The 26,249-nt window shown below is 34.6% G+C and overlaps 1 protein-coding gene and 1 long non-coding RNA gene across 4 annotated transcripts in view; one reads left to right on the top strand and one right to left on the bottom strand.

Annotated features, from left to right (window-relative positions):
• LOC129925297 (calpain-B-like) overlaps window positions 1–26,249 on the top strand; it is a 72,643-nt gene that overhangs the window by 16,713 nt on the left and 29,681 nt on the right. For both annotated transcript variants that reach the window (XM_056024824.1, XM_056024825.1), the window contains one exon: window positions 951–1,028. In XM_056024824.1, coding sequence (XP_055880799.1) covers window positions 951–1,028 — 78 coding nt within the window. The remainder of the gene's footprint in view (window positions 1–950; window positions 1,029–26,249) is intronic.
• LOC129925298 (uncharacterized) lies at window positions 6,715–11,998 on the bottom strand. 2 transcript variants are annotated; one of them, XR_008777094.1, is made up of 5 exons: window positions 11,768–11,998; window positions 11,186–11,416; window positions 9,855–9,961; window positions 9,436–9,504; window positions 6,715–9,073 (listed from the first exon to the last, which is right to left on the bottom strand). It is a non-coding gene; the product is annotated as an uncharacterized LOC129925298 (long non-coding RNA). The 2 variants fall into 2 exon arrangements; XR_008777093.1 differs by lacking the exon at window positions 11,768–11,998 and having other exon boundaries at window positions 11,186–11,618.

Below are 26,249 nucleotides of genomic sequence, written 5' to 3'. Positions count from 1 at the left end.
GTAGATACCTCCGAATCTGAGTGCGTAATTAGCTTTTTTATATTGAAGAGGGGGGGTTATCGTACATTTTGGAGGGGTTTAAAAATCAAAATCTTCTTTAACTGTGCTCTTGGAATTTGAGGACTGTAGTTTGCATTTTTGTTTTTGTTTTGTTTTATAGAAGAAGGGGATTTAACTGCAAAAATCCCTGGTAGGGGGTTTTAAACTCAAAACCTCCTGGAAGGGGTTTTAAACTCAAAACCCCCAGTTAAGGGGTTTAAACTCAAAACCCCCTGGTAGGGGGTTTTAAACTAAAAAACCATTCGCTGTGTTGGGGCAAGTGATGGTTTAGTATTAAAATCTCACCTAAAATAAACAAAATCAAAGGAAAAAATCAGTTACTTAATTCCGTTCCCCCCAACCCCCCCCCCCCGGCTACGCCCATGGTAGAAAGTATTCTAGTGTAGCAAAAAAACGTTTCAAAGAATGAAAGATCAGAATATAATGAAGGTACACACACAAACTTTATATATATATATATATATATATATATATATATATATATATATATATATATATATATATATATATATATTGCGGAGGGTGGTAAAAAAATCTCCTCTCCCCACCGAAAAAAATCATGGCTACGCCCATGATATGACATGCCATTTGTGGGCCGGTAATGCCCGGGCCTATTTTGATACCCAGTCCGCCCCTGCATTTAGTCATGCATATTAACCAATGGCCTAAACTCCGCCAAGTCACTTATTTTCCTGGCTAGCTCAGGCAACCCATTCCATGCTCTAATAGCGTTTGTGTACTGTAATATTTTTTAAAGTGTATACAAATGTATTCTTTCTTTGACAACTTTGCATGGTCAGGACACCTTGTCTACGTTGTCAAAAAAGATGTAATGATTGGATAGAGTTAAGGAAATTATTGACTGTAAAAATAACTATTTATACAATCAGGTCAAGAGAGTGGTCTTTGCTAAGTGAAGATGAAAAAAGAGAGCATGGAATTACATTTTCAGATGATGGAGAATTTTGGTAAGTTGTTAATGTAGATACAAAATATTTCTTAAGCTGTCCATCTGTCTTTAACAAACTTTAAACGTGTGAGCAGGTCAGGGTGGCGCTAACTGAGTGAGGCCTTTTTGTGTTATCTGCTGCTCATCATTTATTCATTTATAACAGTAGGCAGGTGGTAGCTCTACTGGGTGGGCCCAATCTGTGCACCTCGGTCTGCGACCAAGGGGCTAGAGTCACCTAAGCAACCAGACAGCACAATTAGACTAAACTAAACTAATCTAGCTAACTAAAAGAACAAACTAAACTAAATTTATAAAACAAAACTTATATACACTTTATTTACAACAAACTTACAAAGCAATAAAAATATAGATGAATACGAGAATTTTTTTTTTTTACAGAAACAACTAAATAAACTTAGAAATAAACAACTAATCAACCTGACTATACCACTACAAACACTATTAAGAAACCCAAATGTCTATCTTTACTGGATTACACCTAAAAATACCAACACTAAACACAACAGTACAGCAGACAGCTTAACTATGGCAGTAATATACTAATAAAGGCAGCTAGGCAGTGGAAATAACGACAGCAAACAGTTGGTAGACAGGCAGGAATTAATAATGACAGACAGTTAGGCAGTAATTAACTGCGGCAAACAGTTGGCACTTTCCACGCGAAGTCACTCTTACTGTTACAACAAGAAGATTTTCGGCGAGGGAGGGCCCGGAGGGGTGTAACCTTCACATTAGGCTGCTAATTGCTCTAGTTATAGACAATAGTCACCACAGACTAGATCTAGCGCGTCTTCAGTCGTAACAGTGAAAGGAAAACAGTGCTAAGTGAAATACTTGCTTGAGCCAAGGTCGTTTTCAATCACGAGGTCGCGCTTCACAAGTGGGCGAATGGCGGTGTAGACGCGTCGTCACTGGTCAGCTCAATGTAACCGGGAAAAAAACGAAAATAAACACCCGGTATCGGGAGGGAAAGAACTCAAGGTCCAGTTTTAAAATTCAAGTTTTTTTCACCGTTTTTTACGAAATTCAAGGCCTTGAATCAAGGTGTTTTCAAGGTGGTTACGAACCCTGTGGCAGACAGGCAGTAAATAATGGCAGGCAGGCAGTAAATAATGGCAGACAGGCAGTAAATAATGGCAGACAGGCAGTAATAATGGCTGACAGGCAGGAATTATAGCCTGCAATTACAAATACATATAACATAATAACAAAATAATAATGAATTAGATCTAGACTAACAAATACAAAATAATACAGACATAAGGTAATATTCACTACCAGCCTGTAGCTAATGAAAGCAATACATGAGTAAAAGTTAATGTCTATGCCACAACACCAGTTGGGCCAGACAACAATAATAAATTTAGATTTGGCTTACCAAAGCCGCCATCATGGAGCGTTGAGTAGGACGCAGCCATCTTCTACATTAAAAATTAAAATCGGCAACATGCCAACTTGCTAAAGCCATTATCCCAACAATATTGTAGTAATAAAAATACTAAGGGAACATAAATATTTACACATGGACAAACAATAGAAAAACAATAAGGGGATCATTAAGGATGGCGCAAGGGGGTGATGCTACCAAAGTCTAGGGAACTTCCGGTTCCATCGGGGTAATCATGGCTAATTAACTAGCCAGTGATGCCACTACACTAATCAGTCTACATCTAGACTATAGCAATAGATGTAAGAACTATTAATATAAATACAAACTAAACAAAGTAAAATAAAAACATTTTCCAACTTACAGGCGGTCCCAGCTGAAATCACACTACACACAATTAACTTTAAACATGCACTACTGTCAGCACTGACCACTGGTCAAGACAAAAGAGAGCTCAACGTGGTTCCGGAGATCGCTATAACTGGTCAGCGCGAACATATCGGAGAGCATGACGTCACGCTAATTACCTAAAACTAAACTGGACTACTGATTTCCCTATTTTGTACCTAGCCGTACGCTATAATAAAATCTAGCAAATTACTACTGACACGGACTACAAAACATTATATACCAAATTAAACAGCATTAAAAAGAGAATCTTAAAATTTAATTTTACAAAAATACAAAAAGGAAGATAAAAAGTTATTTCTATTCTAAACTCATGTGGGGGCTCTATACCGTTTACAGACCTGCACATAAACTGAAATATAAAAATAACAACTAATCCAACACTAATGTCAAAGACAAAAATAAGCATAACTAACCAGGGATAAAAAATAGGAAAGAACATACACAGCTCTAAGGCTAGTTAACTATTTTAAAAACTACTTTTCCTGTACGAGTAAAACACAATTAACAGAAAAAGACTAAAACTAGCAGAAGTTATAAATAGCGGAAACTACAAAACACTCAACACTGAAATATATAAACTAAAAAGACACTAAATTACAAACATCATAGCCCTGGCCTATATAAATTACAAATTAAAATAAAGATAAAAATAGATTTAAAAAAAATAGATCTAGGAGCGCCAGCTCACAAACGTTTCTTTGTTTATTGTGAAAATTAAAATTTTTTGTTATAAACTAAGATGGCATTGAATAGTACTTTTTAATATCAGGCCATTCCATTTTATATCTAGAATCTAGATCTAGACAAGATCTAGATTTCTAGACTAGTTCTAGATATAGTCAAAATCTACTTCGAGACTAGATTTAGAACTAGAATCTAGACTAGTCACTAGATCTAGATTTCTAGACTAGTTCTTAATCTAGATCTAGACTAGATATAGATCTAGATTTAAAATCTAGACTAGATTTAGAATTGGAATCTAGACCAGAGCTAGATTTTTAAATTAGATCTAGTCTAGATCTGGAATTCTAGATCTAGAACCTAGACTAGAACTAAACCTAAGATCCAGACTAGATCTAGAATCTAGACTAGATCTAGAATCTAGTCTAGATCTAGAAAATAGAATCTACATCTAGACTAGAAATCGTTTGAATTTACACGTTTAATCTTTCAATTACTAGAGCTGGAACATTATTATGATCAGGATTACTAGGCTTACAAGTAAGTTCTAGTGCACTATACCCTATTCTGTTCGCATCAGATTCACTTCTTAATGTGATACCACTGTAATATGTTTAAATCTAAATTTAGATCTACACGTCTATTACATTAATGGCATTACACTTCAATATAGAATGTACACCTAGTTTAGATTCTAGACCTAGATCTATTACTAAATTTAAATATAATTGAATCTGGCTAGATCTAGATCAACGGTGGTCTAGAGTCTAGATCTAGAGATAATGAGATACTCAGTGTGGATTGAATAATCCACTTTGTGTCATCTATCTTGCGCTTAAATGAAGATAAAATGCTTCTTTTTTATTGGTCGAAAAAAAATGTTGTTAACATGCATAAAACTATTTTTTATATCTAAATATAGAAAAACAAAGATGTTTTTCTTTAGATTCTAAATCAAATTAAATACTAATAGATATATATATATATATTTAGTGTGCACATTTTTTACTATACCAGTTAAGGATTCCCCCAATAGAGCCCAAATTAAAAAAAAAAAAAAAACAACATAATATTACTAACAAAAGGATACAAAGCAAAATTATGCTTTAACATAATTTATACTAAATTTAAAAACATTAATATTTTGTTGTTTATTTTATAATAAAGATGTCTTTATTCTGATTCTGGCGTGATTGGGGAAATCCCATGCCGGCTTAAAAGCGGAAAGACGTTGAGGGTCCAATAATTAAAATCCAATACCGGTCCGTTAAAATTTCAAAAAAGGGGAATGCAAATACAGCTCCTTATCCAAATGAGCCCTTATTAGCAGAATCGTTCCCTAATTGTGCCAATACTACTCTGTTTATAGGATTTCTGGCCTCTATTTAGTCTAATCATGGAACTATACTAATGGAACACCAGCTTCGAGTTTTTTACAAAGACAAAGAGAGTCGAAGTGCCGTCGCGCATCTTTTTTCGCGCACCATACCAATTTGAAAAATCGATGAGGATGCCAAAGAAGAAATTTACTCCGAGAGCCACTTGGATTGACCTTCATTGAGAGTAAAACTTCCCCACACTATATTTTATTAGATCTGTAAAAACTTTATCCATTTTCTGACTATCTGATAAAATAGATACAATTTCCCTGAATAAGAGATCGTCACAAAAGTTATTTTTTTCGATCACCCTATAAAATGCCACTTATTTTCCAAAAAATAGAATCTAAATTCCGAAAATACAATCTTTCAGTGTTTCTGTGTTTGGTTTATTTACACTAAATCTGGATGAAGACCTGTCTACCGTTCCGCTAAATGCGTATTTGTTACGATATACTAAATTGCACGAAATAAAAATAGGAGGCCTAATACAGTTTTGACACTCCAAGCTACGCATTTCTAATCGTTTTTTTTTTATTATCGAAAGGACTAGGCTATAGGCATACACGTCTCGTGGGAAACAAAGAAAAAGTTAATCTTGATAATATTGTAGCCTAAAAAAAAAAAAAAAAAAAAAAAAAAAAACTATAGCCTAATCTAAAATGAAATAGATCTAGAGCTAGATTTTCTTGGACGAATGATATAAAATAAGTATAAATAATAAGTCATATGAATCTGATAGATCTAAAACAAATACTGATAGAGTCATTCATTAATTAATTATTAGAATTACTTGACTACCAACTGGGTATTTTTATTGCCAAAATACAATGTATTTTATGTGCATTTATTAAAAACAACAACCAAAAATTAAGCGTTTGACGCAACTAGATCTAATATTAGTAATATATAGATTCTAGATCTAGTTCTAGATCCAGAAAGCTACTTCTCTAATTCAGTTTTCTAGTTTAATTCTAGTTAGATCTAGATGTCTAGACCACTAGATCTAAATCTAGCCAGGGTTTTTGCCATGGAATAGATTTATAAAACTTCAGCCACCTACTGATCACGATATGACAGATAGGCCTACTCTCTCTACTACTAGACTCTAGATCTAGTACAAGTAGATCACTACATTTGACTAGATGATTACTAGATCACAGTAAAATTCAATGTGTACTTCCGACTTTAGCTCAACAAACAAGTCTACTCCAAAGTATAGATCTACTAGTAAAGTCACAAAGTGTAAAGGATCATTATATATTCACATAAAAAAAATTATAGGCCTAAAATGAATCGAATAATCAGTCACTAATTTGATTAATCAGTAATCTAAATTGTTTTTTGTTTTTTTAAAATGGCAAATGTTATTGATGACTTCTGACTTGTAAACCAGTTGCAGAGATTCTAGTTTTTATTTTGATGACATGTTACGATATATCAATGATATTTAGATAAACCTAGTGGAACAGACAGAAGGACCATTTAATATAAGGCAAAGAAGTAAGATGTTTATAATCCATCAAACTATGATCAAACTCACAGAGGACTTGTGTCATTTGTGATGGCATTTCATGCATTTACAGAAGCTACAAACTATTCTACAAAAATGATAGGCTTGTCTTTGATTCCGAAGACTTATGAGGAATGCTGTTTCCAGTGGCTACTCAGCCCCAGCTGTGACCTACATATTATGCCACACTGAGCACAGGCATAACCATTGTCCACCTGTGGTAGAATCAGTTGTTTTTTTTCTTTTTGCCGTCTACCCTCGGCAATTAATTTTCATTGGTGTATACCACACCTTTGTAAGTGACCTCCAGCTGTCTCGCTCTGAAGCTGTATGCAACCAAGTGCTCTCTTATTCTATATCAGTTAAAGCAAGTTGGCGCCTAAGCTTGTCTTTAAAGCATTTCTGTGGTACCTCTTTATGTGCATATGACATGTTAGGCAAATAGGTTTCGGAATATATAGGTGTTTAAAATGAAACTCCAAACATCTGGACTTCCAGTAACCAAGAAAATAAGCTTAGGATTCAAAGAGACGACACTGGCATTTCAGCTAAGACAATCAGTAAAATTAATAGCAACTTTAATTGCAGTCCACCAAACAAGATAAAAAGAAACAAGTGTGGCTTCAATAGCATTGATGATATTTAGTTTACTTTTATCTCATTTACTAGTATTACTATTTCATTGACTAAGGTTTTTTATTGTCAAATATGCATAAGTACATGTACTAGTTCCTGCAATTTGATGAAAAATAATAATTAAATTGTGTGTAGTCTATATACAAATGTTTATAAGAGATGACAGCTTAGCTTAATTTACTTAATTTCAAAACTATGATTTTGTGTTCTGACTCTACTCTAAATAAATTATATTTTATTTTAAGAATGCAAAGTTGGAAATTCTGTTCTGATGAAAAAAAATTATTAAAATAAAGTAGATGTTTATGGTTTCTTTGTATTTATTTTTAAATTATTTATTCATTAAAAATTAATTGTTCATTAACATTTACTTGAAGTAAAGATCAAAAACACAAATTCAATTCATGCAGATCACAGCCCATCACTTAAATGTATTTACTGTCAATTCTACACACTATTCATTTCAAAATGTTGCTTTAAATTGTTATATGACACAATCAAAGTACTGGTACCTCACATTGATGTAGGCCTAAAGCACCTGAAATAATGAAAAATTTTCATTCAATAACTTGTACTGTCATTTATTATCAGACGTGTTAAAACTAATGACCTGTATCATCATCATTGGCCTCCTTCAGTCGTAGAAATAGAAAGACTAAGGTTTCATCTCAGAGCACACTTCCTCGTGTGGTTGGGGAGCCCTATTTCGGAGAGACACTCCTGTCCACAGATAGCGCAGGTTAAGGTGGCTTTTGCTTAGGTGGTAGGAAGGAGCTGGCAGTTTTTCGGATTGTACGTTTTTCTTCCTGAGCTGAGACCTATGTACTTTCACTGGCCATAGCTTTCTTGGTCACTGTCTCTCCATCTGTTGCGGTCTAAAGCTATGTCTTCCCAATTGTCAGTATTGATGTTCACTGATTTGAGGTCACGTTTTATTACATCTATGTAATGGAAGTGGGGGCGACCAGTTTTTCTTGTGTCAGTAGTGTGTTAAAACTAATGACCTGTGTATATAATTTATTAAGCAGGAGCATCAACAAATCTTGAACAATAATTGTCTACAGAAAAACTTAATTCTTATCCAAACAATATACATTTACAATGTATTTAAGCAAGTTAATTTATATTTATACAAATCTATATGGCCTAAAGATTATAGATAGCGTATTTTGATGTGTGAATACCAAGTTACATTATTACATGAAAATAGTGTACTCATTTTTAAAATATTCTGGGTAATAAAAATAAAAAACTAATGATACAATAAAATTGAAGCATTAGTCAAAAAAGAAAAATTTCACTCAAGATCTATGTGAACTCTGCTTGAAAATTAATTAATTAATTTTGAAATTAATTAAAAAAAAAATTATGGTTCTTTAGTCAATGGAATGATAGCAGCAATTATTTAACAATTTCATGATTATCCATTCATTTCAATATACTTATAACTGAAAAATAATTCATAAGGTTTAGATACAACCATTTGAAATAATGATTATAATTTTTTTCTTAATTTGCTTAATTCAAATCTAATATAAACAAGATTTCCTCTGTCAAGAAACTTATGAGGGAACAACATGCATGTTCTTCTCAGTAAGTTTTGCAAAGGGAATTAAAAATATTTAATTGATGTTGCTTTTTTTTTGCCAACATTTTAAACCTTTGCACCAGGTTTTAGTTTTAAGGAGAATGCACCATATTTTATATGTTTACTTTTGTTAGATTCTTATTTTAATTTAAAAAAAGTAAAATTTCCCTTACCACTCATCCACTGCACTCCCTCTTGTTTTAATGCGGCTCAGATTAATAGTTTTCAAGTACAATATCAAACAGATTTAAAGAAATACTAAATCCAAACCTGTTGGCTGAATGACAGGATATACATAAATATGTATACAGCTTACAGTATAATATATATATCTTAAATTAAAATTGGTCCAAGACTTTTATTTTGCAACATGATGGGATTTTCCTTTCTGGTGGTGCTATGCAGGAGTCCAAGAATCTCATCTTTTCTCATAACAGAAAGTTATCTAGTTATAAAAATAAATAAAAGGATTTTTAAAAAAATTAAAAAATATGTGTGACATATGTGTTGACCATGCTAAACGTATATATGTTATTAATTATAGTTATATAATTTTGCCATTCTAAAAATAGTCTGTACCTAAAAGGAGCTACTGCGTTAATGTGTAGACATGGCCCTGACCTTAATAGTTATGAATTATTACTATATGTGAAGGCAGATGTTCAGTTAATTTGATGCACATTGAACTAATCTAAAAGCAACTATAACATATATTATGATTTACATTTTCATGGAAAACTAGTTTTTCAAAAATACAAGTACTTCAGCTTATGAGAAAAGTACATGGGAAAAATTGCAGTACCTTACCTTTAAGAGGTGCAACCAATCATTGACTTTTCAGGAATGCATGCCTTTTTCTTGCATTTCCAAACATAACTGTAATTATACAATTAGGCATATTGGTTAATTTCTTTTGAAAACATTAAAATTAAAAAATAATATTATTAAATTGAAAACATTGTTGTATCAAACATACAAATTATCAGACAATTTTGCCTAATTTCATCTAACAGTTTATTGTAAAGGAATGGCCTGCACAACAGCCAAGGTATATTAGGCATTCATGAAAGATGAATGTGCTTAAGAGTGTTATAAATAAAAAAAAAAACTAGAGAAAAATGTTAAATTCCATCCCAGATAATTGGATGTTGCTTGACCATGAAAATCACACAATTCATAAAACATCTATTAGATAACTAAAATAAAAATTGTATAGTAGTACTTACATTAAATATTGAATGGATGCCCAGAGAGTAGAAATAGTATAAGTATGATCCTTGAGCCATTCTGGGACATCATCAGAACTGGTTGCCATGGTTCTACTTGTTAATAACTGAAACATTACAAACATTTTTTTTTTATTTATAATTTATTACAGACTAGAATAGAAATGTTGCCAGGAAAAATACCAATGGTTAGAATACACCTGATGCTACTTTTGTAGCCTTATTACTGGTTAAAATGCACCAAAACTTCATTAATTAAATCTGATAAGAAACATATATGTATCACACAAGTCCAAGTTTATCAGAGTGTCATTGCAAATAATTAACTAGATATGTGAGTTTTAAATTAAAGCACTGAATTTCAGGGGATAGATCCAACTTGACACCACATCATTTATTATTTCATGAACTCATGGGTCTGGGTATGGCATGGAATGGAAACTATTATTTAATATATATGGGGTGTAGGCAAGGCATGGATTATAAATTGTCTTGTATAGATTAGATTGGGTAAAACTGCCAATCGAAGGTAACTTTTACTGATAGATCTGGATCAATTATAAATTTATGGGATCTAGGCCTGCATAAATTGTATCTTTTATTTATATATTTTATGTACATATATAACTAGTCTAGAATCTATAATTATATCTTAATAATAATTTTTGTAGATGTCATATAATATCTAACATATTAAGTATAGATCAGTAGATTTAGAATTTTAGCTATAGTGGAATATTTTTATATCCTAATCTGAACTGGATCTATATATCTAGAATTTAGATCAGTACATTTAGTATTTTAGGTAGTAAAAACTTTTATATATTCTAAATCTAAACTGGATCTAGATCTAATTAATCGAGAAGCTTAGATATAGAAGACTAGTTGTAAAGATTTGACTACACTATGGCTAATGCACTAGCTTAGTAGGCCTACTAGATAGATCAAGAGACATAGTACTAATAGACTCGTCTTGCCTCGTTGGGCCTCTCAAATCAGCTACAGACTTTAGAGACAATTTAGGAAGGTGAATATCAATCCAATTCAAAGATCTACAATCTACATGTTAGAGTCTAACTAGAGATGCTAGATCTAGACAATCTAGTCTAGAAGGCTTATCAATAAAAAATAAAATCAATCATTTCTAAAGTTTGTAAAATTATATGTAGATCTAATCTATCTATTTATAATATAATTAAAATCTATGTCTATTTTTAAATATTTAAAATGATATGGCTGATGATATTAATTATTTTAATTGAGACATTGACATACTGTCACATACAAAGTAACAAAATAATTAGATCTTATACTAACTCATAGACTCATACCATATTGTATTAAACCTTCGAGTTTACGTTCCACTATCTTGACTTGACTATATTGACTAAATAAAGGGCACTATGATTATAGATGTAGATTATTATCTATGATGATGATGTTTATCAACTGGTAGATCTGTAAGTAGTATCGTCACTTTAAGTATAATCAGTATAACCACTGCATTCGTTTCATTCACTGTCTGTATCAATAATCGTGTGAATGTGATGTGAAAGTGAAGTCTAGATTTAGATAGAATTGATAGATTATAGATCTACTATTAAAAAGTATTAACTATACTTAATACTAACTATAGTGTCTATACTATAGTATAGCCAGTATGACTCGTATGAGTATACTCATATACTGTAAAAGTGTATAATAGTAAGTATAAGTATAGCTATAGACAGACTAGATTCTAGATGATCGATAGATCTAGACTCTAGACTCTAGACTAGATCTATAAATATTCATATTGACAATTATTGATCTCATGTATGGTCTAGTCTAGATCTAGATAAAATAGAGTGGATCTCATGACTGTCTATATTAGATCTATTGATTTTTTTTTTAAACGTTAAATAAATCTAGACCTTAGTCTTTAACTTTAGTCTAGGTGTTGTAGATCTATATTATTCTAGATATTATACAAGAGATCTAGAATCTAGATCAATATAAGTTCGGTTTTTTTAAAATTCGCATTCAAAATTTTAAATACCCAGATTTAAGTATTTATATACCCATATTGGTAGGTCCGAGTTAATCATTTATTAGATCTATTAAAGCATGTCTATATACAAGATTATTATTTTAAAAATATATTATTATATAAAAGATATAGTTATGAATATTTACTTTAAAAAATTAAACAAAATGAATTTTTTCACTTTTGCCAATTAACACTCTGGCTAGCAAAAAGGATGACTCCTCAAAACTGTGAAAAGACGATAACTGCATGAGTTGGTTTGGAATTGTATTTTGTAAGACTAATTTTCAAAACATATCCTTCATGAGAGAGAACGAAAAAAGGTTGTCAAAAAAAAAAAAAAAGCTGGCTGGACTACGCAAATAATGGACCAGCCTCTCTCTCTTGATATCTTGTTAAGAACATTGGTGACCGGGAAAAGTGGATGGTTTTGTTGCGCGGGACAGATGATAAAAATGACATGTACATAAAAAAAATTCCAGATTTTGTGTAAAATACCCAAATGAGGAAGTACTGGAAACACCTATTTTAACGAAGTGGCCTTAAAAAAAAATCTTTTGTGACGATCCATTATTCAGGGGAATTGTATCTATTTTATCAGATAGTCAGAAAATGGATAAAGTTTTTACAGATCTAATAAAATATAGTGTTGGGAAGTTTTACTCTCAATGAAGGTCAATCCAAGTGGCTCTCGGAGTAAATTTCTTCTTTGGCATCCTCATCGATTTTTCAAATTGGTATGGTGCGCGAAAATGATGCGCGACGGCACTCTGATCATAAAATCTCGAAGCTGGTGTTCCATTAGTATAGTTCCATGGTCTAATCATTAGAATTGTTATCAAGTGTACAATAAGGATATGTCAAACTGCTTGCTATAAAAATGGTTCATTTTTTAAACCTATAAACAAAACGGAGTTCGTATACAATTCTTTTTCAAAAACAACTTTTGAATCAGTATTCCATTCAATGATTTAGTTAATAAATGGAAAAATTTTATAATGATCCATTGACACTTTTCCATTGTATCTTTAGATGCATTTTTTTATACTGATGCGCGAATCTATGAATGAAGCTTGAGTTATTAATGAAGAGGTCCATACATTTTTATTAATTACCTCCCCTTATGTTTTTCTTTTAAAGTTGGTGTTTTGTTTTATTTACATCTGCTTGCATATATAATTTTAAAAGCTAAATGAATCACTTTCCAAAAGAAAAACCCTTACGCGCCGTTCGACGCATTAGGCGGCAAGCTGTTTCCACAAAAATCTGTCACTGAAAATGTCTGAAGCCTCTTACCATCTGCTCTGAGGACCTCCATGAATGTGTGACGCCAAGTTGTATTAGGATGTCACCGCAACTCTTCTTATGCGTAATTCATTTTGTCGGAGAACATGTCCCGGAAACCTTATGCGACGCTCTGTCACAATCTTACTAAGGGGTCGACTCCCAGTTCGGCATAGGATTTCCTTGATTTAGACCCGATCTCTATAACTGACTCCTAAAATCTGTCTTAGCTATCTTTGTTGAGCCACATTTAGTGTTTTTCAATTACGGCAGATGACTATTCACTGCACTTTATTAATGGAGCCCCGCCAGAGGTGTAACCTCTCTTGAATACGCTCTTGGAATTAAAGTGACTGTAGTTTACTTTTGGATTTTATATTGAAAAGGGAAGTTTTATCGTCAAAATCATGTGTTGGGGGTTTTAAACTAAAAAATCTCTGGAGTTGTTTTTTTTTTTTAATTCAAAACCCCATTTAGCTACGGTCATAGAATTTAGTAACTGTAGTTTGCTTTAGAATAATATTGAAGATAGAGGTTGTCCACCTCAAAACGCTATGTAGTGGGATTTTAAACTCAAAACCATCTGGGGGGGGGTAAACTTTTTTTTCAAATAATTTTAGTGTGTAATTTGTTTTTTTTTATATTGAAGATGTATTTTTTAGCATCAAACCCCTCTGAAGGGATGTTTAAACTCAAAACCCCGTTTGGCAACGCTCATAGCATTTTGAGTGTGTCATTTGCTTTTTTCTTACATTGAAGATTTATTTTTTTAGTTCAAACCCCGCTGAAGGGGGTTTAAACTCAAAAACATTTTTTAGCTTCAAACCCTGAAGAGGGGGGGGGGACTAAAAACCCCTTTGGCTACTCTCATAGAATTTAGAGTGTGTAATTTGCTTTTTTTTAATTGAAGAGGGGGTTTATCGTAAATTTTTGAGGGGGTTTTTAAATCAAAATCTTCCTTAACTGTGCACTTGGAATTTGACAATTGTCGTTTGCATTTTTTTTTGTTTCGTTTTATAGAAGAGAAGCATTTAACTGCGAAAACCCCTGGTAGGAAGTTTTAAACTCAGACCCCCCTAGTAGGAGGTTTCAAACTCAAACCCCCCTGGTAGGGGGGTTTAAACTCAAATAACCTCCTGGTAGGGGGTTTTAAATTCGAACCCCCTGGTAGGGGGGTTTTAAACACAAAACCCTTGGTAGGGGTTTAAGCTCAAAACCCATTTGGCTGTGCTGGGGCAAGTGATGGTTTAGTATTAAAACCTCACTTAAAATATGCAAAATCAAAGCAAAAAAATCAGTCACTAAAGTCCGACCCCCCCCCCCCTTAGAAGGGGGAATTTCATTTCGGGTGGAAATTTCATTTCATCCGTGGCTACGCCCATGCTTTTTATACAATATTGAATATATTTCTACTTATAGATCTACTTTTCAACGCCAAGACCTAATATATTAATATAGTATACTAGATTTAAATCTAGTCTAAAATCAATACTAAGTCTAAGACTCTAAACTGCCTAGGGTTATCTTAGATTCTATTTCTACTGGTTCCCGGTCATTTCTTCCCCGGTCGCTTCATTCCCGGTCATTTCATCCCGTCACTTCATCCCCTGGTCATTTCATCCCCTGGTCTTTTTATACTGTAATCCATCAAATAATTGTAAAAAGTATGAAATTAACAATATTTTATATATTTATTTTTATTTACATGACAAAAAAGAATTACACATTAATAAATAAGAAAAGACTACAATGACATTTAAAATATAAAAATGTAACATCTATAGATTTAGAGCTAATGTAAAAATTGCTTTTGCGTGTTAATGGGCAATGTTGGACTAATGCGTTTCGTTTCTTTGATTAAAAAGTAGAATCATAAATTTGGGCCGGAAATGCCTTTTTTTCTTATATATCTTTGCATTTTTCAGTTCTCTTTTTAAATTAAACTGACATTATTATGCTATAATTTTAAGTGTGCCAGATAGAGAAAAAATTATGCCCAAAAGTTTGAGTAGTTGGGATAAAACCCGAAAGAGGCTATAAAAATAAAAGACCTGAAACTATCGCGTAAAACCATGGAACTATACTAAAGAAACAACGACTTCTTTGCGCATCCTGTCTGCGCATCCTGCACTGTGTTTAAAATAAATTACAGAGACAAAGAAGGAATTTACGCATCGAACCCGCGCGATTTACCCGTGTTGATTATAAAATGTTTTTTAGATAAACATAAACATATTGTTAATAAATTCATCCATTTTCAGTAAAGCTGTTTTGGTAGATAGAGTAAATCATCACAAAATTATATTATTTGTGATCATCCTACTCAAAATTATATGTTTACATGGATTCCAACGTTGTGTTTTTTTCTACTAGATCTAGTGCAGTTTTATGTGCTAAATGTAGATAAGCCTACCGTTCCGCATTAAGCGGAACCGTCCCGCTAAAACATAAAAAAAATAATTAAAACTCACATGTCACGCCGTTCCTCATTGGCACTTTTTTAGTTTCGCAAAGTCCGAACTCCGACAAAATAAATAGTCATTTTTTATTAATATAAAAAGAAAATATACGTATTGAATACAAAGTTATTAATTGCTTATATTTCGCCCCATTGTGGCCTACATTTGGTTAAGCTTAGCACTAATGTTTCGTTTATTCAATGACAAGGGTAATTTATTATACTGCCAAAATATTTTTCCGATATATCTCTTACACATTGATTTCTTTAAAAAAAGTAGAATTTAGTAAGGACAAGGATTATAGACTATGTCTAAATTCTAGTACGAACTTATTTGAAAAAAAAACTGCCTATTTGATCTTCTAGGTCTAGATCAAGATTCAAGTTGTAGTCTTGATTTAAATCTTGATCTAGATCTATCTATAAATTTTAATATATTCTAGATCAGATTTACATCTAAATCTACACGAGATCCAGTCACTATAATAAATATAGGCTTAATCTAGTTATTAAATTGTTATCTAGATGTAGATTATATTTACAAAATAATTTGGATTTAGAGTCCTAAAGTGTCTTTTCTTTTTCTCTTTCTCTCTGATAGATAATCTATATATGGATGTAGGTCTACATATTACAGGCTAAGTAAAGAAGTTAATAAGGTCTAAAATCTATTTGAATTAGAATATTTAGGCCTACTAAGAGGCTTAAGATTAGATTTTACATCTAAAATATATTCGAAATTGTTATACGTCTGGATTGAAATACTAGATTTATTTCTGTAATTTGTAATGTAGATCTAGATTCCATATCTATAAAGACTACGTTTGATCTAAAAATAGATGTGTATGTAGAAGTATTTTTTTTTTGAAACTATTAATTAAGGCAGTCAAACCGAAAAGTCATCATTTAGATTTCAAGCATTTATTGGACATAATTATGTTAATAAGCTTAAACATGTATGCCTTAAAGTTTCTCTTTAAGGCCCTTAGAAATACTTCATTTTCAACATGAGTATTCCTCATCCTGGATCTTGATGGTAGGCATATATGTTTGGTTACTCGTATAATTATTTTTTTTTGTCGACAGCGTAATATCCTTCTATTTTTCTAACCAAAAAAAAAGAGCCAATAAACTAAATACGTTCCTTCTTGACAAAATAATTACGTTCTTCATGTATCATTGTAGGCCTATGAGTTCAGCATATGATTATGTGTATGTTTACGTCTCTAGTTTAACAAATGGTAGATAAGCCCTCTAAATGGTGAAAGAAAATTACAAAGGCATAAGATCTAGAGCTAGGTTTGTCTCATTAAGCGTAGCCTACATTTAAATATATTGTTAAGATCTTCTCTGCCAGGCCTTCTGCAAACACTACTTAACTACAAAACACAGCACATCTAACTCAAGAACTTGACAACAAGAGCTTCCAATAACAAAGTGGGCGTTTAATTACAAATACATCGACAGCCAATTCAACACAATTGGCTACATCAAATTCAAATGCTTTCTTGAACTTAACAGAAAACAGAACTGCCTAACTAAACATTACTAGTCTCTCTTGCTCGTACAGCTACATTTCCGAGGACTCACAAGGTACCACAGTCCTTATGCCTTGCTGTTCTGGACTCAACTGTCCTTGTAAACACACTGTCTCTCGACCGCGAAGGCTCTTGATCAAATGACCACAACACAGGTCATACTTGCGTGAACTAGCAGTACTGTCCCTTGTCTATCAACAGCCGTTGACCTGTGTGATTGGCCTGAGTCGTGTGTATCAGTAGGCCGCACACACATTAACCCTTTCAGTCACTAGGAGTTACAACATTGCCCCCTTCTTAGATGTGTCCGTCCCGGACAAAATCTACCTCACGACATGGGCGTTGGAGGTTCATCGACGCAGGGGGAGGGGTCTATCGGTGGGAGCGGCAGTGGGCTTGTATTGCCACCTCGATGGGGCCATCTGCAGTGCAACCTGTGTGTGTCGCTTCCTCCTGCACCAGATGGTCTTTCTTTGGTTGAGAGGAAGCCGGTTAGGTTTTCTGGCCTTTCTCTCAGTCGCCACCGATCGCAGCCTCGTGGCAAGTAGCGAAGCACTTGATGTCATGGCATTGATCATCAAGTCCGTTGGTCTTACACGTTTCTCCAGCAGGCTTTCTCGATGCACCGTAAGCCCCCAGGAGACCAGGTTGTCAAACACAGCATAATCTTCAAGCGTGTCTGGAAGACATGTTCTTGGTGCACGTGGATAACATTCCATGTGCACAAATCCATCTGTTACACCACCATCAGCGCTTCTCTTGCTGATACTGGTATCAGGACAAACGTCCGTTTGGTCAAGACTTTGTTGGAAAGTCTTCCGGTGCTCGCACTCCCCTGTGAGGTGTCCCCGTCAACACATTTATTGTTGAACGCCTGGATGCAGGCAGGAATCACGTTGACGAGCTCAGATGTGTGCTCAGCGTTGTCACAACAAATGTCAGGCTTCATGTCATGAGAGCCAATCTTGTAAGGCTCGCTATCACAGCCATAGACAGCGCTACCATCAACAGCGTCTCCGTTGAGTAACTGATTGTTAATACCTCTTGACATGGTAGCCATCTGTTCCTCTGTCTTGTTCACTATGGCACCAAACGTTTCATCAGAGTTGTTCAGCGAGCTACTGATACCTATCTGTTTAGTTATGGTACAGACCTGCTCGTTGACCTCTTCCAGCTTCGTACCCAGCTGTACCAGGAACGAGTCCATCCGTTCATTCACGGCGTTCATGAGCTCTCTGATATCTGGTTGTACTTCGAACAGATACGAGTTGGGGTCCTCATCTTCTTCCAGCAAGTCTTGTCGAAGGCGTTCTCTTAGAGTTTCCTTGTTTCTTTCAAAGCATTTCAGTACTGTCCCTTGTCTATCGACAGCCGTTGACCCGTTGACCTGTTTGATTGGCCTGAGTCGTGTGTATCAGTAGGCCGCACACACATTAACCCTTTCAGTCCGCCGCTAGGAGTTACAACAATATATAATTAAATGTAAGCAGTTGGAGTGATCGTTAAATGAACTTGTGTGTTACCCGTGCTTGTAATCGTGCTAGTATTTGTTATCGTGTTCGCATTATCGTAGTCTGTGAATCGTGACCAGTCTGTACTGTGTTATTGTGTGTATCAGTCGTGTTTTATTGAAATAAAGCCTTGTTTCTAAGGTTATGAATTGACTTAGTATATTACAATTTATTTCAATAAAACCATTCTTAAATGGACAAGTTTTTGCGTCCCAATAGACTGGATGCTGATCCTAGTTCAACTAATGCTTCAGTTACATGGAAACATTGGATTTCTTGTTTTGACAGATTCGCAACGAAGGTAGGGGCTAGTGAAAGCGAACAGTTTGACCTGCTATGCAACTTTGTGTCTCCATCCTTATATCAGTATATTTCTACCTGTTCTAAATACTCAGAAGCAAAATCTATTCTTGAGAATTTATTTGTGAAGGCCCCTAATGAAACATTGGCCAGACATTTGCTTGCAACTTGCAAACAAGAAGTCGATCAAAGTCTTGATCAATTTGTACACAAGCTGAGAGTGATGGCCAGAGATTGTCAGTTCCGAGCTGTCAGTGCTGACAAAAATGAAGAGGACGCCATTCGCGATGCCTTTGTTAGCGGCATGCGTTCGAGTGTTATTAGACAGAGGCTACTTGAGAAAAGATCCCTTGACTTGAAAATGGCTTTAGATATTGCCAAGACTCTCGACATGGCCCAAAAAGAATCCAGTTCGTTTAGTACTCCGTCTCAATTGGTAGAGTCACCTCTTTCGTCATCGGCAATCTCAACCGAAGAAATGGTGGACTCAGAAACAATCGCAACAGTGAATACTAAATGTTTCTTTTGCGGAGGTAGTCGGCATCTCAGAGCGAAATGCCCTGCCAAAGACTGCATGTGTCATTCGTGCGGGAAAAATGGACATTTTTCGAAGGTTTGCAGGTCTCGCAACACTCCTATAACCAAAACAAAAGTCAAAACATCTCCTAGCCACGAGATTAAAAGACAATCTTGTAAAGATTGTAGCTGCATTAAGGACTCTACACATCTAACATCACTAATTGCTACTTCGTCTGTACCTGGTTTAACTAAATCAACAGTACACATCTCTGTAAATGGCGTGAACCTAAAAGCCCTAATTGATACAGGTAGCGGGGAAAGCTACATTTCTTCAAACATACCAAGAGAGTACGATTGGTCAGTGACACGTTCAAAGCACAAAATTTCTATGGCGTCATCTCAACTGTCAAGCGTCACAAGAGGCCACACGTTTGCATCGCTAAAATACAAAGGGGAAGTTTACAATCAATTCAAACTTTCGTTACTAGATGAACTTTGCACTGATGTAGTGCTTGGGTTAGATTTCCTCGCATTACACAAAGAACTGATAATTCCATTCAACGGTGGTCGACCTGCATTTCATGTCTGCTCGCTCAATGCTGTTAAGGTAGAGGCACCACAATTGTTTGCAAATTTATCCCCTGATTGCAGACCTATTGCTACTAAATCTCGTCGTTACTCCTTCCAAGACACACAATTTATTAAAGCTGAAGTTGAGAAATTGATACGAAACGGTATCATTGAACCTTCCAAATCACCTTGGAGAGCTCAAGTCCTTGTCACGACCAATGAGCGGCACAAAAAGCGAATGGTCGTTGATTATAGCCAAACTATAAATAGATTTACTTACCTGGACGCTTACCCCATGCCTAGAGTGGATGAAATGGTGGAGAAAATTTCCAGGTATGAAATCTTTAGCACATTGGATCTGGAGAGTGCTTATCACCAAATACCTATCCAACAGAGCGAAAAGAAATACACAGCCTTCGAAGCTTGTGGTAAACTCTACCAGTTTTGCAGAATACCCTTTGGGGTCACTAACGGTGTAGCTTGCTTCCAGAAAACCATAGACACTATTATAGAAAAAGAAAAGTTGTCTGACACGTTTGCCTATGTCGACAATGTAACAATATGTGGTACAGATGTAGACTCCCATAACAAAAATCTGTTGCATTTTCAGAAGGTAGCTCTGGAATACGGAATAACTTTCAACGAAAGTAAAAGTGTATTTGCTACTAAGAAGGTAAAGCTGCTTGGATATGAAATATCCAAAGGGCATTTGAAGCCGGACCCTGATAGATTTCAAGCTCTGCGAGATTTGCCACCTCCAAAAGATCTGAAGTCTCAGAAAAGGATTGTAGGACTTTTGGCATATTATGCTCACTGGATACCAAATTTCTCCGACAAAATGTATCCTATAATGAAAAATCAAATTTTTCCTGTACCTACAGAAGTAAAAACAGCGTTGGAAGACTTGAAAGAAGAATTGCAGAAAGCAGCAATTTTCACCATAAAGTATGACCATCCTCTAATTGTGGAAACTGACTCTTCTGACATCGCAGTAGCTGCCACTTTAAATCAGGAGGGAAGACCTATTGCATTCTTCTCTAGAACTCTTTCACCTACTGAAAGGCATCAATCTGCCATAGAGAAAGAAGCCACTGCAATAATTGAAGCCATACGCAAATGGAAGCATTATTTGTGTGGCAATCACTTTACCCTTATTACGGACCAGCGGTCTATTTCATACATATTTAAAGACACTCATGACAAGAACATTAAAAACGATAAGATACAAAGGTGGAAATTGGAACTAGCAAGCTTCAAGTTTGATATACAGTATAGACCTGGGAACGCCAACACAGCAGCAGACACCTTGTCTAGAGGGCACTGTGCAACCATGACGAAACAAAGTAGCCTGAAGACGTACCATGACTACCTGTGTCATCCAGGTGTCACTAGACTTCTACATTATGTCAGGTCAAAGAACTTACCCTTCTCGGTTGAAGAGGTTAGACAGACCATTCAACAATGCAGAACCTGCAATAGAATTAAACCGCAATTCTATAAGGAATTTGCAGGTAAGCTGATCAAGGCCACACAGCCGTTTGAAAGAATAAGTGTTGACTTTAAAGGTCCTTTGCCATCAGCTACTCGCAACAAGTATTTGTTAACAATGATTGACGAATATTCGCGGTTTCCATTCGCTTTTCCCTGTCCTGATATGACATCTAAGACAGTAATAAAGTGCTTCGACCAGTTATTTTTCCTCTTTGGAACACCCAGTTACATCCACTCTGATCGTGGCACATCATTTATGTCCACAGAAACTACAGAATATCTACATTCTAAGGGCATAGCCACTAGCAGGACAACGCCCTATAATGCCAAAGGAAATGGGCAAATAGAAAAGCTGAATAAAACATTGTGGCAGGCTATTTTATTAGCATTGGACTCAGGGAAGTTGGAACTATCACAGTGGGAATCTGTGTTGCCCCAGGCACTTCACTCAATTCGATCATTACTGTGTACTTCTACTAATGAAACTCCACACGAACGGATCTTCAAATTCAACAGAAGATCGCCAACGGGAACATCCTTGCCTACTTGGCTACAGAACCCAGGCAAAGTATTACTAAAATCCCCTGTAAGATCTTCAAAATTTGACCCATTGGTACAAGAGGTTGAACTTATTAGCTGCAACCCACAGTACGCCCACATACGATTTCCAAACGGCCGGGAGGAGACAGTGTCGCTTAGGCACCTGGCACCAAAGGAAAGTTCCACGAACGACTATTTCGAACCAGAGAACGGTATTCTGCCTCAAGAGGTCGGTGACTCTTTGGATCTCTCACCAGGGAGTCGCTACGGGCCTGAAACTATCAGTAATTCACAGAGTCCCACCCCAATGATGTACAACCAGCCAGAAGTCATCAGTGACTCACAGGGGAGCCACCCAATGCCAGAGGCCAATATTGACTCGAGTCCCGTACAGGACAGTTACGACTTGCAAGGAGAAAAGTCTACGCCAGAGATACCTCCGGATCCTTCCCTTCATACGCATGGTTATAACCTAAGACCCAGAAAGAAATAAAGGAGGGGTGAATGGAGTGATCGTTAAATGAACTTGTGTGTTACCCGTGCTTGTAATCGTGCTAGTATTTGTAATCGTGTTCGCATTATCGTAGTCTGTGAATCGTGACCAGTCTGTACTGTGTTATTGTGTGTATCAGTCGTGTTTTATTGAAATAAAGCCTTGTTTCTAAGGTTATGAATTGACTTAGTATATTACAGCAGTATGTATGTAACTGTGTATGTAGGTATGTCTTCGATAGAAATTAAAACCAGTTGATCCATACTGATGAAACTTGTAATAAACGTACTAGCGGTATACTTAAAATATGTTATGTAGCCCTACCATAAAGTGAAGGTCCTAAAAATAATATAAAGAATTGCCCAAATCTGTGGAAAAAATATTGGATCCAACTCGAAAGGTCCGCTTGACATCGATAGCTCTATTCATAATATTGCCCAGCTTACATGAGCAGCATGGAGATACAAATCAAATAAGCATGAAAGGCCAAAATATTAAAGACGTATTAATGGGTTTGTTGCTGAACATAAAATTTATATATGTGTCAGACGCGAATAGCCCAATTTTCAGTAAAAGAAATTACAAAAAGTCATTTCTCTATAGAAGAAGTTACAAAGGCTATATAAAATACAACCACAGACCTATATATACTACAATAAATATAGGTTTTTGATTGCTAGTTACGATTTATTTAGGTAGGCGCTGTTTTACTATTACATACCAAGTATTAGAGTTTAGAAAAACCCAGGTTTGTTTCTTGAGCAACGCTATTAGCTAACACCTCATATCATCTATCCATTAGTATATTTAGATCTATAATCTAATTCTAGTCTAGATCTATATATAAAAAATCGAATAGATCTAGTAATAGTATAGATTCTATCTTGAGACTAGATTGCCGAGTCTAGCCTATGCTATGCCTATAGTCAGTTTTTATAAAAAAAAAGTCTAGATATTAATAAAGACTAAAGTTTTTTAATTATTAGATTATTAGAATTTTTAATTAGATATAGACATAGACATAAGACATAGATCTAATAATACTGTAATACGTTTACTATACTATATACTTAATCTACTAAACTAGAGATCTATAGATCTATCTATAATATAGTCAATCTAGATCTATACAATATTCATTATAATACTTCTACTTATAATGACTTATTTAAAAAGTTAGTACTTAGACTTAGATCGATTTTAGTTTATTAATAGATTTACTTTTCAATGATAAGACCTAAGAATAAAATTGCGAATGATGTCTATAATGACTGATTATTTTTTTATAATAATAGGCCTATTTTTTAAGTACAAAGTTTTATGGAAGAGGCAATATATTGGTTGTTTGAAGATTGTAACTTCTTAAATTCAGGCTAAAAATAACGAAGCCTACATTTTTACTCTCATTTCTAAATAGTCAGAAGAGATGGACTGACTCATAGTGTAGCTTGTGTACATCTGCAAAAACACAAACTCAGACTTTCAAAACTATTAAAAGAAAAACTTAGTGATTATTTTTACTGTATAATTCTATTATTATTCCTTTTTAGAATTAGGATATAAACAAAAATTTGTCATATGACTATATCTAACAGAAAAAAAAAATTAAACTTACATCTATTTATGCGGTTATTTATAGTTACCTAGTAATATAAAATATATTGAACTAACACGTACATTCATCATAATGCAGCCATGTGATTTTTCGTTTATAAACATGGCATTATTTAAGACCAATATTTTACAAAGGCTGCTTGGAGAAATCAGGTATACCCCTTTACTCAAGAAAAATTTAAGAAACTAGAACAGACACAAAATAAACAGTGACATTCATAACAAAATAATATTCAAATTGATTAGAGTAACACCCTTTTAAGTAATCATTTAAAGTTTAAAATCACTACAATTTTTTTCAACAATTACATTGTGTATTAAACTGTGTTTCGGAAAATGCCGGGTACATGAAATAATCTAGTCCTAAAAAAACAACACAGATCTTGGGTAAAATACTCATAAAATAAATAAATAAAAAAGCGACTTCCGGCCCAATATCAAAGAAACGAAACGGACTAGTCCAACAAACCCCATTAGCATGTTAGCCATTAATAAACAGCGGATTTTCTTTTGGTCTCAAAAAATCTGCTGCCAAGGACTAACGCAGACGGTGAAAAGAAAATCTAAATCGACCGCCTGCGGACAATGGTTATGCTTGCCCTGGATGTGGCAAAATATGTAGGTCACAGCTAGGACTGTGCAGCCACGGGAAATACTGCATTCCTCAATAATCTTCGGACTCGAAGACTAGCCTTATTATTATTATTATTGCGACCGACTTGGCGGCTTTTGTAAATTTGTCTGCTGTGTTGTACGAGATGCCAAAAACTATGTACATTCTAAAGTTCTAGAACAATAGATTTATTTCACTTAATTTATTAACATAAATCTACTAAAGTCATTTATAATAATAGCTCTAGATCTACTATTTTACCAATGCATTCATACAGAATTTAATATATAGATGTAATTATACTAATAAAGAGTTGTAATTTTGCTCTATACGTTGTGAGCAAATAGCGTTACAAAAAAAAAACAAGATTACAAAGACAGTTTGTGTGGAAACACAAACTCAAAATTGACCCCCGAAGTGGTCCACCTAGGCAGGCTTTAATATTTTCAGAAAGAACATCCAAATAAAATTATATCAAAGAGAAATGAGAGATAAGAATGGAGAAAGAAGGTTGATAGATCTTGTGTAGTGCCCTAACGGTACAGCTGATCAAAGGATAGGTGCAAGTGATTGCAAAGTTAGATGTGAACCTGGCCTAACTAGTTCCCCTTTCAGACCTTGTGGTCTATAGGGCAGATGATGTAAAGTTCATCTGTTTTTGTGGCCTACGGTTAATGAGGGTGTCATGTAGCCAGCACAACGACCAACCGCCTTTACTTTTCCCCAACTATTATCAGGTACCCATTGGAGCTGGGTGGACTCAGAGGCGCCTAAGGATTCCGAAGTAGAAAATCCCAGTCTTTACCAGGATTCGAACCCGGGGCCCCCGGTTCGGAAGCCAAGCGCTTTACCGCTCAGCTACCGCGCCTCTCCTGGCCTAACTGAAGTCTTTTAATTGATGAATGCTCAAATTAAAAAAAAAGAACATGCTTTCGCTATAATAAAAATAAGTTCACGAAAATGACATTTACTAGATTAATATTCGTTTTAATTTAGGTCTAACTTATAATACATACTAATTAGCTTCTTCTCTTTAAAAAACTGCTTGCATAACTGATTTTAAAAATTAGATTTTTCGCTTTCAGAAAAAAAAAAGTAGCCGTTGCATCAGAACTTTGAATGGTCTAAAATATTGTGCTGTCGGATTTTCAATATCTTTTCTTGTTTACGAGATCTAAACGGGACGGACGGACAGACGGACAGACATTTCGCACAAAACTAATAGCGTCTTTTCCCCTTTTGGGGGCCGCTAAAAACCCTGGGTTTTTCTAAACTATGATACTTGGTGTGTAATAGTAAAACAGCACCTACCTAAATAAATTGTAAATAGAGAGCAAATACCTATACTTATTGTAGTATATATAGGTCTGTGATTTCATATTATATAACCATAGACATATATATATATAGACTGGACGATAAAGTAAAAATTATTATG

This window comes from Biomphalaria glabrata, chromosome 3 (assembly GCF_947242115.1).
Source record: "Biomphalaria glabrata chromosome 3, xgBioGlab47.1, whole genome shotgun sequence".
NCBI classification, from domain to species: Eukaryota; Metazoa; Mollusca; class Gastropoda; family Planorbidae; genus Biomphalaria; species Biomphalaria glabrata.
This window is presented reverse-complemented; position numbering and strand designations above follow the sequence as displayed.